The sequence below is a fragment of the Malania oleifera genome, chromosome 6, assembly GCF_029873635.1.
Source record: "Malania oleifera isolate guangnan ecotype guangnan chromosome 6, ASM2987363v1, whole genome shotgun sequence".
Classification (NCBI taxonomy): domain Eukaryota; kingdom Viridiplantae; phylum Streptophyta; class Magnoliopsida; order Santalales; family Ximeniaceae; genus Malania; species Malania oleifera.
This window is the reverse complement of record NC_080422.1, coordinates 32,811,640-32,827,830: the sequence shown is the minus strand read 5'-3', so window position 1 is coordinate 32,827,830 and position 16,191 is coordinate 32,811,640. Positions and strand designations below refer to the sequence as shown.

Below are 16,191 nucleotides of genomic sequence, written 5' to 3'. Positions count from 1 at the left end.
ACATATTGCGTGTATTATTTACTTTTCCGCACTTTACTTTTACTGCATGTGTATGTTTATTTGTTAATTGCATAGATTGACCATAGGTTGTGTATTACTGCTGTTAAACCAATTAACCTAGGTGATAATTTTTAAATTCCCAATTCACTCCCCCCCCCCCCCTCTTGGGGTTGCACCAAACTTAACACAAATATTATTACAAGGAGATACTTCTGTAGTTGTGGTGGTTTAGAATTCTGGTATGGTATTTGAGGTTTAAAATATTTTCCGCTACTTGCTTTAAATTAAGTTATGGAAATGCGTATCCTGGACCCCACTGGGTTTTGGGTCGTCAGTGATGTGGTATCAGAGACAGTATTATATTGTGTATTTTTCTTTTTCTTTTTTTTGGATCGTTACACTTAATATCATTTTATATTACCTTTTATCTATATCCACACAAATTCGAATCTAAACCCGAAATCCAAACTCTTAATTAATACAAAATAAAATAGGGTAGAATCCATATTATTGGAATCTAAGCCAAGCCACACATTTTACTTTTGTAAATTCAACTACTAATGTGGCACTTTATAATTGATGAATTCCCCATCTTATGTGAAGGTACGATTTTCTCAAATTTAGCCATCCTTAAATCAACTAAAATATAACCCTAGATCCATTCATAATTTTTTTTCCCAAAATTATGCTACCTTTTTTACTAATGTTGTTTCTTGATGGAAGTTTGTGTGCTTGTAAAAAGTAAATATGAATGTAAAATTTTCTATTAATTCATTATATAACATGAAATGGATAAACATTATTATTCACAAATTTTATTATGATGAAGTCCATGATTCTCTAGTAACCTAAAACATATTTTATCAGGACTTGATGATACCATCTTACCTCCATACTTGGGAACACTATTTTTGTAATTTGAATGTCTGACCCATTGAATCAAAGTTAGCCGTCATTATAAATCAAATAATAATGTACCAAAAATTTTTAATCCATTGCATAAGATGAAATAGACAAGAAATGATTAAATTTATCATAAGAAACTTTATTCCAATGGCATTTCATATTAAGCAGAAAAACATGCTTTTACATGAATGATTTTGTAAGCAATTGCATCCCTATATAATTAATAAAGTCTGACCTTACTATGGTCCAAAAACAAAAAGCGACATTAATTTCAACTTGACTGTTCTTATTATTTGAACACCTAATGTTAAGATATTGCGAATGTTTGATTAGATTAAAACGCAATTTGAAGTTAAATCTTACTACTACTTAGATGCAATCTTAGAAATACATTACGTTTGAAAGAAAAATAGGGTTTTAGATTATTGTACTTTTGGATAAGAGTTGTGGCAAATTGAAAATTATTTGCTTCAAGTGTAATGGCGTTGACATTTCTTTTAAATTTTTTACTAATTTAGTAGGTTTGATCGAAAGAATTAAGGACCATTCAATTGTTGAAAATAATTTTGATTTTCTAAAAAATTACTGAAAACGTTTCAAAATTTTCTTTTTTACAACATTTGCATTAAATTAATAAAAAAAATAAACAATTTTGACACTATTTCCATGTAAAAATAAATTTATTTCTTATTTCTAATTTTTAAATAATTACAAAAATGCCAACTTATTTTCTAATTTTTAAAACGTAGATGGAAAACTTGAAAAATATCTTTTTTATTGTTTTCTAAATTTTTAACTCTTACTTTGTATATGGAGCAAGAAATTCAAATTTTGAACTTATAATCCCTTCTAAATCCATACAAATTCAAATTCAAACCCCAAAATCTGTCTTCACACATATTACCTTATATAGTTTTTGAAAATTTGAAAAACAAGTTATCTTTTTTATAAATATTTTGAAATCTAGAAATAAAAAATGAAAAACTATTTTACTCAATTAATTTTTTTTTATTTTCTATCTTTTAAATACAACTCATTAAAAACTAAAAAATAAACTAAAATTTATATAATTATTTAAAAAACAAAAAACATTTTCAAAATTAAACTAAATGGATCCTAAGCTTCTCTTTAGTTTTTTCTTCTATTTAAATTGTAAATTTTCTATCACATCACTTTTTTTTTTTCTTGTGACCTTTAGATTTAGTAAATTTTCTATCACATCACTTTTTTTTTTTCTTGTGACCTTTAGATTTATCAAAGAAAAACAAGAAACAATTGAACAATGAGTCAATGCTGAAGGATAACAGAGTAAAGGGAATGCAAAATATAGAGAAATAGAGACTAGGCTTTAGTACTACTATCTATCAAACAAGTAGCAGCCATAATCTCTTACAATGACAATGGTAAGAGAAGCCCATATTTGTAAAATAACCCAAACAAAACCTCAAGTATACTCTAACAATAAATGTAATTTAGTAAGCTGGCATGACTATCTGGGGTAGATGGTTGGCAAGAACTGTGGAGAATAGGGAGGATGATCCTCATATCGGCCATTAACTAGCTTAGGGAGAATGTGTTATAGGGAAATTAGGAACAAGAACAGTTGTAACTCAAAGCCCAACTTGAAGAAGCAAACAAGAATGTGTTCTGATTGGTAACAAACCCTTGGTGAAAACCCAATACATAGTTTGAATTACTTGTGCGAATGTAAATCATTCCATAGTCCTCATTGAATACAAGATCTATACCATATACGTTAACTACAGATAGATAATCTAAATTATTACATCACGCTTATATGTCATGGAAATGGTGCTTAAAAGACTAAACAAATGAGGAAATGCATACATATTAGGCACAAAATAAAACTAGGGCTACAGATTCCATGACTGATGGCAGAACTCTAAGCAAATCAGCTGCACTGAAGAAGCCGAAAAAAAAAAGGTTAGGACAAGAACAACCCTAATCATGCTAGTGGACTAAACAACCATAGACCAAAAAGCAGTGAACAAGTTGCAGGAAATGCATTCTGCTCGAACATAAACAAGAGTTCTTAATTACTACAAGAAACAGCTATTGCAACCGAAGCTTGCAAACACAGCAAATTGGGGATTACATTGGCAAACTCTCAAACCCATGAGAGCAGGACAGCTAAAAATGACTTTGTGAGGGTTGGTGGTGCACCGACAGACCAAGGTTGGGGCTCCATCAAAGTTTCTGAAGCAGGAAACAACATCCCCACCCATGAGCCCTTACTCTTCATCTATTTGGCAAAATGTCCACATTAACTATAAGTTTGATATGTAAGAATAGATTGGAAGGAAAATGAAATTGAATTTATCACATAATTTCTCATTATGCTTCCCCCTAAAATTTTCTTTCATACCTCTTCTACTTACATTCCATTTGTGAACCAAACATGATTTTAAGAGCATCCGTGCCCCGACCTGGCCAATGCTGGGAGAGTGCTGATGGCACAGGCTGCAGGAATGACCAATTTTCTTATTGAAGAAGGTAATCCCAAGAGATGGATGTAGAACTTACTTTCAAAGGACACTTGCGCATGGAAAGGTTCTGAAGTGGACGAGTAGTCAATTTCTTGAGGACAGTTACATTCATGCAAGGTGTAAAAAATGAATCAACACAATACAAATGCAGCCATACTTTGGAGGGAAACAAGAAAAAAAAAAATTCAAGAGTTCAGTTTACAAGATGGGCAGTTGAACTAGACAAATGGAAGGCAATAAAAAGGCGCTGAAATAGCAATAAAGGGCATGCCGCAACCACTTCTATTATAGTACAACAGTAACAATGTCGCACGAAGTTTCACAAGAGAACATTAAATCCACTTCGTTAGCCTGCTTGCTAAACATCAGATTCACTGAGAGGACATCCCCTCAAAGCAAGAAACATTGAATTCAATGGAAGCATGTTCCTTCTTCTGGGCAGCAAAAGCCTACAATCCCCCAGATGGTTGCTCAATAAACTGCTCCAAAGAAATTTGGTCTTATAACTTCTTTTTCATAGTTAACAGTTCTGTGCCCCCCATGTGATCTGAGTTTAAATGTCATGTCTTGCTGCCCTGCACTGCATCATCCAACGTTAAACAACTCATACAAGAAAAGAAATCAACAGAAATTCCTTAAACCAAGCATAAAAAACTATGATATATTTGTTTGTCCTGCAAGTGTGCAATGCCATGCCTACCATACATCTGTCTTAATATTTAACAAATAAACTAGCTTTTAGTTATACAGCTCCATAATTTTTAATTTTCTGTTCCATTTTCCCAAACAAAATCTTAATCAGTACCAAGTATTGATACAAGTATTTCTAGTAAATATAAAAATAAATTCATAATAATTTTTTTTTTATAATTACTTTTCTGTTCGACAACCATAACTCCCAATTACACAATTACAAGAAAACCTGTGGGAGATATTTTCCTTTTTGAGGGAATGTTGCTTTTGAAAGTAAGCTCTACATCCACAGATATGTGATAATTCATCACGTATCATTTTAAATTGATTGTCTTACATTGACATAATATGTTTTAATGTTCCAATTGATATATTTTTGGCCTAATGCTTTTATGAAAAGTGGACGTCTTTATGCTATTTTCTTGATACCAAAAACATTTTCGGTTGTTCATTGTGGAAACTTTACAATCATGCAGAACTAAGGAATTCTAAGAAAAATGGAAATACTTCTGGATCTATTTTTTCCAATCTTCAAAATACTTCCTTTTCTTTAGTGAAATAGAGAAGAGCCTTGTGAATAGCTCAGATTACTTTTGAACTTCACATGAAAGAGAAAAGCCAAAAGCATGTGCACTATTTTACTTGAAATCATTTAGAGTCTCACACTTTAAGGGTTAGTTTGGATCAAGGATTTGTCTTGAAAAAAGAAAAAGAAATGAAAGGAAAATAAGAAGGAAATTTATTTTTCACTATGTTTTCACTCTATATTGGCCTGGAGGTCACGGGTTATCACTATGTGACCTAGAGGTCACGGGATCGAGGCGTGGAAACAGCCTCTTAGAAAAATGTAAGGTCAGGCTGTATACTATAGACCCATTGTGGTCCGCCCCTTCCCCGGACCCCACATACGCAGGAGCTTTGTGCACCGAACTGCCCTTTTCTCTCTATATCAAATACCACTAAAAATAAAAATTGTTCTAAAATGATTAAAATATTAACAAAAACTAAATATTACGGATGTATAAAATTAAAAATTTGTCAATTGATTTGGTATATTTTTCATTTTCTTTCTCACTTTCCTTGACAACTAAACATGAAAAAGTAGAATCCTTTATATTTTCATTTCATTTCCTCAATATTTTCCAAGTTCCAAATGAACTGTAATGAATTGAGATCAAATTTGCCAACATTCCACTTCTAACTTTTTATTTCATAATATCTATTAAAATAATATTGAACAGTAAACCAAAACAGTTCAGCCAATTTATATGGTTTCTTTAAAAACAAATTGTTTCATGCTAACAAAGATGCCCTTAATAGGAGAGTACTACAAGCATGTGGGTTGTATGTTAGAGGCAGCTAAAGCCACTAAAACCTAATGTAGTACTTCTACCTTTAGGACAGTGACTTTGTCAATAGCTCACAGGTCAGTCACATTTATAATACTTATTTTATAATTTTATTTACATTATATAATTATTTAGTTTTGATATTTAGTCATTATGGACATCAATTTTCTTTCCAACAATGTAATTGATTGTTATAAAAAGCTTTTTTCTGCAAGCAAATAAAGGAGTGGACATGCTAATCCAACCAAAAACCAAACCATTTTGTTTGATTGAACCAATAATTTGGGATAATATACACCTGTTACCAAACCAAACAGTTCAAAAATTATGTTTTCATGCCAAAACAGACACACACACACACACACACTCACACACAAGGGTGTCACCAGGCCACATGGCGACAAACTGTCACAAAGGAGCAACATTACTGTTGATCCAATATATATATAATTTGCCAACATGTAAAAATAGAATATAATATATTTCAATACGGTTAAACCATGGTTATTGAGATTGCAGAGCAAATTGCCAAGAATTATGAAAAAAAAAAAAAAAACTGAGACTGAACCATAAATAATAGTGTGTTCATTCAATAAACGCAAATGTACCATGAAGAATAATAGGCATAATCATAAATAGATAATAAAATTTACCTGCAGCTATATTTGTGAATTGATTAAAATAAATAAATAAAGTCTACAAATCAAATGCATAATTATGTAATCTAATACTGCTCAATGTGAGGGTTCTTATTAGCTAGTTTAAGGAGGTTTATGACTTGTTTGTTATCATTGCTGTTTTCTGTCTTCTGCTTCCCTATAGTGAAGAAACAAATTATAAGACCACATTTGTTTATGTTATCAATTTTCTATTTCTGTTACCGATTTTAAATTGTTTGCCAAAAAGGTGAAAACTATATTTTATGGTTTTCAGTTATTTTAGCAACCTATTGTCAAAAATTTTAATATCCAAAAATAGTTTTATTGGATTAAATTATTCACTTTATACACATTTAAATTAAAATCAAAATTAAATTATCATATGAATTTAAATATAATTAAAAGAAAAATATACATAAATTTCAAAAAATAATAATAAAGCTAATTACAAAATACTTTCACTATTTTTCAATTGTCATGTCCAATAAAATTTTTATTGTAAAGTAAAATTTAGAGGTAAAACAATAAAGTAAAATAATTATAATAAATTTTATTTTTATTATAGTAAATTTTTTAATATGCATTATTTGCAATTTTATTATGTTAATAATATTTTTATAATATTATTTGATTTGTGGTCCGCCCCTTCTCCGGACCCTGCATATGCAGCAGCTTTGGCACCAAGCTGCCCTTTTTTATTTGATTTAAAGAAGAAAATGAGCATATTAATTAAGTTTTTAATTTATATTAATTTTATAAATGTTAACCAAACAAATTGCTAGTTCTAGTTTTTAATTTCTATTTCAGGTTTTTGATTTTTCTTTTAAGTTTTCGTTTCTCTAATTTTTTACAGTGATACCAAACGGCCCCTTAAGTAAGGATCTAAAGGCAAATTTGTGGGTGCTGATGTGGGTACTATTTACACATTTTTGGGTTTTTATGGGGTGGAGGGGTGGGGTGTACACGACGAGGTTGAAAAACGAAACATAAATTATGTTGCATGCCTACGGCACAGCATCATCCCTGTAACAAAATATAACAAGACTAACCCCTTAGCTTCATTTTAACTTTCAAGAATCAAGAGAAGAAGCAACCAAGATTATAAATAGGAAGAATAGGAAAACCACAGGATCTTAAACAACAAATTCTCAAATGAATACCCAAAAGATCCAAAATATATATATATATATATATATATATATATATATGTTAAAAACCTTTATAAAGACAAACCCGAATAAGAACCCTAATCCTTATATCAAAGTGGTCTCAATCAATGATCAATTAGAACTAAAGGAAAATATCCCCTGAAGGATGAGCTAGTTCACTTCTATAGTAGCCTGGCCTACAATAACAGAATGCATTCCACTCTGGCACTTCTGGCTACAGCCACATGCTACAAAAATATTACTTTACTTTGAAAGTTTTTCTTACCAAAATAACTAATTACAAATATCTTAACCTTAAAAATTATGACTGAAGAAAATTATTAACTAGAGTAAAATAGCTACCAATGGACTATGGACACTTTTCTTATACCCAAAGGCTTCACCGTCTTGGCCTTGAAACATTATTTTAGGCCAAATCATCTTTAACCAATCTATGGCGCCTGCATCATTATGGTATTCCACCTAACTACATTTTAACATTATGAAAATAATAATCTTTCATGGCAGAGACTTTTACGCCTATAGAACTAGCCACCTTTTTTTAGGCGCTAATTTTAAATTAACAAGGAACAACAATGGGTTATTGCAACTCTGTTAGTCACAAGAATATCGCATTGGACAAAGACAACCCTGATCCTTCAGCAATTAGGGTAACTTCTATTTCTTAGATAAAATAAAGTTTTTTCTTGAATGAAAAACATTCAAAGAGCCATTAGCAAGGATTTATTACTAACAAATTTAAAATAGAACAAAACTTTTATTTGAAGGTCATTGGTTCCTTGCAATTGTCTAACCTATTGTCCCTTCCATATGTTATAGATTACACAAAATATATGCAGATACACTATCTTTTAGCATTTTACAAATTATACATGCCATGTTTTTCAACCAATCACCGATCATAACACGTTTAAAAATGCAAACCGCAGACTCTTATATTTTGTTAGAGGGCTCAAGAGGGTTTGGAGGGAGTGGAGGGGGTGATTGAGGGGAAAGGTCAATGAAAACAAAAACTCCACAGTTCAAAATCAGTTAAGATTCATTGGATTCCATCCAGAACTTTTCAGAGATATCTACAATAAGCATCATAAGAATTCATCTAAAAAAACACGACAATCTTCAACAGAACAAAAGCAGTGAGCAAATTTGAAATTTAAATCAAGCATACCTCAAGTTCTTTTGCGTTTATTTGCCTTTATATTCTTCAAGATGAAAGCAATAACCTCCTTTAATGTGGCCTTTCTCCCTTCTTTATAGTTCCAGAGCTCAGAAACCACATACCTTCCACTTGGATTATACTCATTCATCTCTTTCAAGGCTGTAGTAACAGCATCATATATTTCATCACCCCATTCCTGGTTAAGATTTTTCAGCTTATCATCTTCTTCATTGAGAATTTCCTGCATTATATGGCACAATTTACATTAGCTTAACCTCTCAACATTGGACAGCTGGGTGGCTGAGGACAAAAGTGTTTTTTTTTTTTTAATGTCTTAATAGAATTTAAAAAATGCTGCCTGCAAATATAGATCTGATTACAAAATGCTGAAGAATCAGGCTTTTACTTTCCAGCTTAAATTTTTTACTCTAAAAGGAACCCAAGACCGCAATCTGGATGTCAGTAATATGTTTACAAAAGAATGGCAATTTGCACCCATGAACAACAGCATCACAGGAAAAAAATGAAAACCCAACAAAACATGCAACCAATAAATCCCATGCATAAGCAGACCAAGAGGAAAAAGAATAAATTTTTTGTCTTTAAGGACAAAGCAAAGGACATACTTGGGGATTGCCATCCAAATCGATAACTCTGAAAGGATACCATTCTGGGTCCCTTAAATTCTCTTGCCATAATGAGCATAGTGTTGAGGCCTGCACTAGTGCTTCTTCAGCTGGGAATCTCTGCTTGCAGGTCTTGGCAAATGGTTTTTCGTCAATTTCACCCATTCTTTTTATCCCAACGTTGGCGCGAACACTCAAAATATCAGTCAAGCCCTAAGGGAAAAAAAAAAACAGGATTTCATTAACTGAGTCATACCCATTGTGTAAATAATGTGGGAAAACAGCAGAGAACCAATCAACCTTCAAACTCATAATAATGTATGATGACAATGACAGCAGCAATATTTCTTGTTTAATGATATCATAGTACTAGTATTATTATTTTTTTTCTACTTTGTGCAATAACATATTATACAGTTATATACAATAATAATATATATATATATGTATATGTACATACATAAAAGTATTTGTGATGCATGTATATGTCTATGTTTGCATGTGCATGTACATGTGTATGTCATATGTGCATAAAAATATATGCTTATGTATGGGCAAATGTATACATATATATGCATATGTTATGCACATGTATATACATGTATGCACACATGCATGGAGATACCTACGCATATGTGCATTGATAGATGTTTGCATAACCTAAAAATGTATATGCATGTGTCCATGTATAATGAGAGGCAAGTAGTACTTCTAAAATTTCCTATGATTTCAGTCTGAATCAGCTAAGAAAGAGGTTGGAATCAAAAAGTGAGCTAATAAGGAAATCTGGTTATTTTAAGTAATGGAAATCAAAATGAGATTCCTGCAAACCAAATGTCGGGAATTAGTATCAATCATTCTGATTCTGAATTTCTGATTCCCAATCACCAAACATCACCTTTGTTCACTTCATTCCAGTCCTACCTCAATTCCATTCAAGACTTAATCCCATTACTATTTTGATTCCATCATGTCAAAACACCACATTAAGTCTCTTGTTCAAACCATTACTAACACATTGTTTACATTATAAACAAATTAGGTGCAGACGGTCCTTGGAAGAGGGGGGGGGGGGGGGAGTTGAATACCTCAATTAATTCTTTTCGAGCTTCCTGTAGCTCATCATTGCTCTGACGCTCTTTGGTTATAAGGGCCTGATTTAGAGACTCCAGGTCATCCATTTCCCCAATTTTCTCTTCCAATTCTTTAGTCATCTCCTCCATCTTTTTCTTAATTCCTGCATCATCATCATCCCCCATATGCTTCATTACCTGTAATTTCCCTTTCAACTCTTCAATCTCCATCTCCAACATCTGTTTAGCATCCAGCTGCTTTTCTAATTGAAGTATCTTATTTAATGCCTCCTCTCTCTCCTTCTGCATTAAAAAAAGAAAAAAAACAAAGAAAAAAAATACAAGGCAAATGAAAAGCTACAAAATGGTGAGAACAAGAAAAGTTTTAAATCCTGCAAGGTATTAGCATCCAGTTAAGCACAAATCCGAAGTCACACACCTTTTGCTCTTCAACCAGCCTTAAGACCTTTTCATCAGACTTTTTCTGCTCCCATGAAGCCAGTTGAAGGGAATTGTTTCTCACATCATTCTAAAAGGTCAAAATACAAATATCATTCCAGATTCCTGAGCAGGAAGCATTTTTTTAACAACATAAACAGTGCAACTGAATGATATCTAGCATATTGACTCACATAAATGGCAATAATTGCTAGCAAATGAATGATATAATATGCAACTATGCAAGAAAGCTAAATGTATACAACTTGCAAGAAACCTAGTAAATGCATAGTCTTATGGCAAACAAATGAATGATATGAACTTCAGGGAAGCCAATGAGGGGCCATTTTGTCAAAAATATTTCCCTGAATGGACATTCTTGAGAAAGGAAGGCATGAGAATCTTTTTGTTTGGTTCGCATTGTAAGATTTGAGGAATGTACACAAATGTCCATGTCAGTGCTTGGTTCCACATGGGAATAACGGCAGACATTTCAAGATGACTATTATACCTTTGACCTGTACATAAACAATATGTGAAAAATAATCATATCTCCAGCACAAAAACATACTAAGAATATGCACCTAATTTAATCCATGTCCTCAAAACTTCAACCACCATAAATTAAAAAAATTCAACACTTAATAATCCAATTAACTGAAATAATTGGGGGCAAATTTATGGTCTCAAAATTTCAACCATTACACTTCTATCATTTTTTATCGATTTCTATATTTTTTATTATATATTTTATTATTTTAAATATAATAATAACATGTAATAATACTACATTCATTAATGTCCAACTGGTGAAAATAGTGAGGGCAACTTGGTCTCAAAATATGATTCCCATGGGAATGAGATTCGCTTGAGACATACCCATGGTAGAGGATGGGAATGAGATTCCCATGTTTCATGAGACTTCTTCATTCCCATGGAATGTGGGATTGCTGCCATGTCAAATTCCAACCTCAGAACAAATACAGAAACATGATGCCATGGACATCTCTTCCTAGGAATATTGAAAGATGTAGTGAACCAAACACTCCCCAAATGAAAAAAATAGGAGTTCTTACCCCTAGACTTAGATATAGAAACTAGCTACTCAATGAGATAGTACACCAATAGAATGTGTAGAAATTTACGCACACTGCAAGGGAATAATATATTTTCAGTCATGCCATGTGCCCTAAATGAAGCAAGACATTTCATCGCTGCCAAAGGAAATAAGAAATTCAAACTTGAACCATTCAAGCATCCTATGGCACAACACATGGACAGGTATAGTTGGAAATGTGTTACCTTCTTCTTCTCCTCATCAAGTCTTTGTCTCTCACGTTCAGTTAGTGCTTCGCGCCTGTTCAATTCTTTACTCCTGGAATCAAGTTCTTTTCTCTTATTCTCAAGGTCATAATTCATCCTTTCCTGTTCTTCTAAAACCATTTTAATGTGATCGCGTGCCATCCGCTGCATTTTCCTTCTTTCTGATAGGGATAACACATTCAAATCATTCATGTTTCTGTTTATTAATATTTAGAAAGAAAAAAAAATCATAACTTAATATGTGTGTGTGAATGAATGAAAAGGTTATGGAAACTGAAGCATTCTTTTGAGCCCTAAAAATCCAATATTTTTTAATCAGAAAAAGCCAGGAATTTTTTGTATTGAAAAACCTCGACCAATTTTTTAACCCTAGGCCCTTTGACCTGCTCAAGAGATCATACTTAAATCAGACAAACAATAAACAATAGTTTAAATTTTGAGCATTGATTCAAGTGATGAAAAGACGACCTAGGCAAGACATTGGCGCAGATGTGACTATGAAGAAGCTTGGCTGAGCACGATACACATCAACTTGCCCATCCTACACACCCATGCAAATGCAAAGACAAGCATAAATGCATGCACATATGTACAGACAACAAGGGATATGGAACTAACCTTCATAAAAAGCTTGGTGTAGCCTGTCTTTCTCTTCAAGCATTCTACTTAAGGACATGCTCTTCTCATTGTATTTTATCTTCAGCTCGTCCAAATTCTCATTTGTGCTATCAAGCACACTAGCTAGGTTAGCCACAACATTATTTTTGTCTTGTTTTGCTTCGTGGACAATATCAGCAACAGTTTTTATCTGTCCACTACTACGAAGATAGTCTCCTACTGGCCCTTCTGAATTATAATCATCTTCTCGAGCAACCCACCCATAGATATTAGAACCAAGCTGTTTTTTTCGTGCATCCCATTCCTTTTTACTATGATGAATAGCTTCAAAAGATCTCTCAAACTCTATTGCATTTAAAAAACCAGTCCAATCATTGCAGAACTTCACCACAGCTTCTCTGGTATGTACACGGTCATTCCAAAAGGTATGAACTTCAAGAGGTTTAAATTTAGAGAATGTTTTCAACCAATATTCACTATCAATGACAGTTGTTCCATCTTTTTCTTCCACTATGTTAAGAACAATTCCAGTCCATGGCCAGACATATAGATCATTCTGCTCTGGAGTTTGAGAGATGGGTGCTGGTTCAATAGGGCGAGGTGTTTGGTCCGACTCATCAGCTAGGTCAGTTTCCAGGTATTTTGCCAAAGCAAGGTGATTTACCTTCTGTTTTGCACTTCTGTTAGCAGACCCTTTACCAACACCTGTGGCATGTTGAAGAAGGTCCTTATATTTATAATCTTGTTTCTTCTTCCCCGCACAAAATGGGCATCTTAAGGAGCCATTAGGATATCTCACTTTCAAAGCTCCAACACGCAATTGTTCATATGGCTTTGTTACATAATCATCAATCTCTGACTCACTTATGTCTGACACCTCTTCAGAGCTGGAGTCCATATAACTTGTAAATAAAACCTGCAAATTAAATGTAGAACCATAATGAAGTAAATTGTATCCAGGGCACAACTTCAAGATTTTTATTGGGGAATATCGAGAAGCATTTTCACTTAATAAAATGGAAGGCATAGAGCAACATGATGAAAAATGACAGCCCTAGAATTATGGCACCATCAATAACAAATTCAGAATTAACACCAAGGAAATGAGGGGCAAAATCAAAATTTCACGATAACTCTAAGGGGCCAATATCTGAAAACTTCTTTTCTTAGAATTGTTGACTTCATTTTATGAAAATTCTAAAATTTAACTTTGGTGGAGGTGGATCCACCCAGCAACTCCTAGTTATGCCAGTAGACACTAGTTGCATTTGAGTGTAGGAAATCAACTTCAACCGTCAAACATAGAGAAAACCCGTGAGCGCATAAATAGTATGAATTTTCCTCACAAGCAATAAATTATTCTAAATAAATAGAACAACAATGTGGAAATAAATACTCCACATGAATAGACACTTGCATGCATGTGTAGTCTCCCTTGACTGTTGATCCCCTCTCTGCTCATAACATTTAAGCTGAAAACTAGAGTGCTTAATTTGTATGGAGGCCCTACCTGTCTTGCAGGACTCACAACTCATTTGAAAATTATACAGAAAACTCAAGTCAGTCAATAATAACACTGACATATTCAGTAAGTGATGCACTAAATGGAAAATATGCTATAAATAATAGGTACTTTTAATGGTTAAATTGAAAAGTAATGATAGTTAAACAATAAAAAAGTTGCTAAAATTACTACTTTTTTCCACATGTAACTAACACCAGATTACAGTTGACAGCTTAGGTTTGGAACTCTTTCAAAATTTTCTATGCAAGATAAAATAGCATCATCAGCAAAAAGGAAATTAGAAACCCTTCTTTCAATGTTTCCTCTTCCTACGTTGAATCCCTCTAGAAGTCCCACCTCCATAGCATCGCCTAATCAAGAAGCTCCCTACCCAAAAAAATAAAAAATAAATAAATAAATAAACAAAAACAAAATGAGAAGGAGAAGAAACAAAAACAAAAAAAATAAAAATAAAAATAAAATACAACTTTCTACACAAAATGAGAGGGAAGCCAAAAAGAAAAGGAAGGTTTACCTAGGATTAAGATTTGGTGAAGCTTACAGTTGTGAATACAACATACAAGTTTAAAATGTAATTTTTTTTATGAGCGTAGTAATAGTATGAGGTCACCCCAAGAATTGCAAGCGGCACTCAATCCTCTTTCTAACTATGTTCATATTCTTTTTTCATCCTCCATCCTGTTTTTCTATTTTATATCTTAGGATCCACACTGCCCAAGAAACTTTTCCCTAATCCATCCTCCATCCACAGGAATCTAAGTTAGCTGATTCAAACTTGCTAGTGATATTATGCTCCAAACAAATTACAACCTTTGTAACAAATTTAGCATACTAATCTTTACAGTCAATGTCCCAGTTCAGTGTAGTAATGTGAGAAGCTGATTAAAACCAATTTGCAAGTATTTAGTTTGAGTAGGAGAGATTTCACTTCATACACTACATTATACCTGAAGTCCTGAACCTTATTTTTGCAGTTGATTTCCCCCCTCTTTGGCCCCTAGGAATACTGAGGAAAGAAGATAACAAAACCTCCATGCTACGTATCATGCCATTTTAGTTTCAATATCTTAAAAACTCCCCATAACCATCCCCAATTTGTTATATTGGGCATAACCAAGGGGAGCTTTTTGGTTTTTTGGGTCCCATGAAAAGAAACATTATCAGCATGTCATATTTTTTCCCAACATTTTCTTAGGAACCAAACAGTGTGGACAGTTAAACATAGTAGCCATTGCAAGAAACCAGTCAGCCTACCATGCAGTAGGGCAATTTCTCAAGAACTCCACATCCCAACTATCTCCTTTTTAGCTTCTTATAAACATTATATTGAGTCCTGAAACCATTTTTTAGGGTAAATTACAATTGCAAAACTTTCAGTCAGTGGTTCGCTGTAAATTTTTGTTACACTATTTGCTACCGGGTTTTGTTTCCAAATAAGCAAATAGTGATTTCAACACTTTCAACTTCAGAGGTATAGTCTATTTCTTAACTGAAATTACCAATCAAACTATTTATAATCGAATACATTATCAAACTGAGCTATTCCCTTAAACAGCTTCAAATATGCAGCTAACGGTCTAATACAATCACCACGGCTTAGGTAGATCCACAGCACCTAATAGATCTTCATAATGAATACAAATGCTGTACAATAAACACATATATACATAAATTAAATGCTTCAAGTATAACTTCCAGCGAAAATCATCTGAAAATTTTTAAAAGTCTCAAGCATGCACAGATTTTCTTCACGAACACAACAAGTATGAGACGATCTTAACCCAGATCTTAGAGAGAGAAAGGGATGGGGAGAGAAAGGAGGACGAAGGCGTTTGTTTCCAGGGAAACCGAGCGGAAAATGGAAAACCTGAGAGAAACACAGCAATGGGAAGAAAAAAGTAGATGGATGGGGGCTCGGCCAGTTCCGTTGCCTAGAAAAGGAGTAAGAAAGGAATAGAAAAAGGAGGGGGCGAGAGAGAGACCCGTACCTGACCTGTCCGATGACGGCGGGGCGTGGCCTTTCACGGCGGCGAGCGTCTCCTACTCACTGCCCCAGTGCTACTGCTCCCTCTATCTGCATTTTCATCAAACAAGTGGATGGTCAAAAGTGACTCCGCTCTGTGGGCCCCTTTGGTGCCCCGAATGG

The 16,191-nt window shown here is 33.4% G+C and overlaps 1 protein-coding gene across 9 annotated transcripts; it reads right to left on the bottom strand.

Moving 5' to 3' along the window:
- Positions 1-3,544: 3,544 nt before the first annotated feature.
- LOC131157380 (factor of DNA methylation 1) lies at positions 3,545-16,139 on the bottom strand. 9 transcript variants are annotated; one of them, XM_058111481.1, is made up of 9 exons: positions 16,034-16,123; positions 13,938-14,411; positions 12,521-13,436; positions 11,882-12,063; positions 10,581-10,670; positions 10,157-10,444; positions 9,069-9,281; positions 8,452-8,683; positions 3,545-3,993 (listed from the first exon to the last, which is right to left on the bottom strand). In XM_058111481.1, the coding sequence occupies exons 2-8, from the start codon at positions 13,980-13,982 to the stop codon at positions 8,453-8,455; spliced, it is 1,965 nt and encodes a 654-aa protein (XP_057967464.1). In that variant the 5' UTR covers positions 13,983-14,411; positions 16,034-16,123; the 3' UTR covers positions 3,545-3,993; position 8,452. The 9 variants fall into 9 exon arrangements, with proteins under 9 accessions (XP_057967464.1, XP_057967467.1, XP_057967463.1 ...); XM_058111484.1 differs by having other exon boundaries at positions 3,545-3,988; XM_058111480.1 differs by having other exon boundaries at positions 3,545-3,988; positions 14,331-14,411.
- Between the last annotated feature and the right edge of the window lie 52 nt (positions 16,140-16,191).

Excerpts from the sequence above, each read along its gene's own strand:
- LOC131157380 (XM_058111480.1), bottom strand. The coding sequence starts at position 14,387 with ATGGAGGTGGGACTTCTAGAGGGATTCAACGTAGGAAGAGGAAACATT. Across the intron at positions 9,282-10,156 it reads CTCGAAAAGAATTAATTGAG|GGCTTGACTGATATTTTGAG; the intron begins GTATTCAACTCC and ends TTTTTCCCTTAG. Across the intron at positions 8,684-9,068 it reads ATTTGGATGGCAATCCCCAA|GAAATTCTCAATGAAGAAGA; the intron begins GTATGTCCTTTG and ends CATATAATGCAG.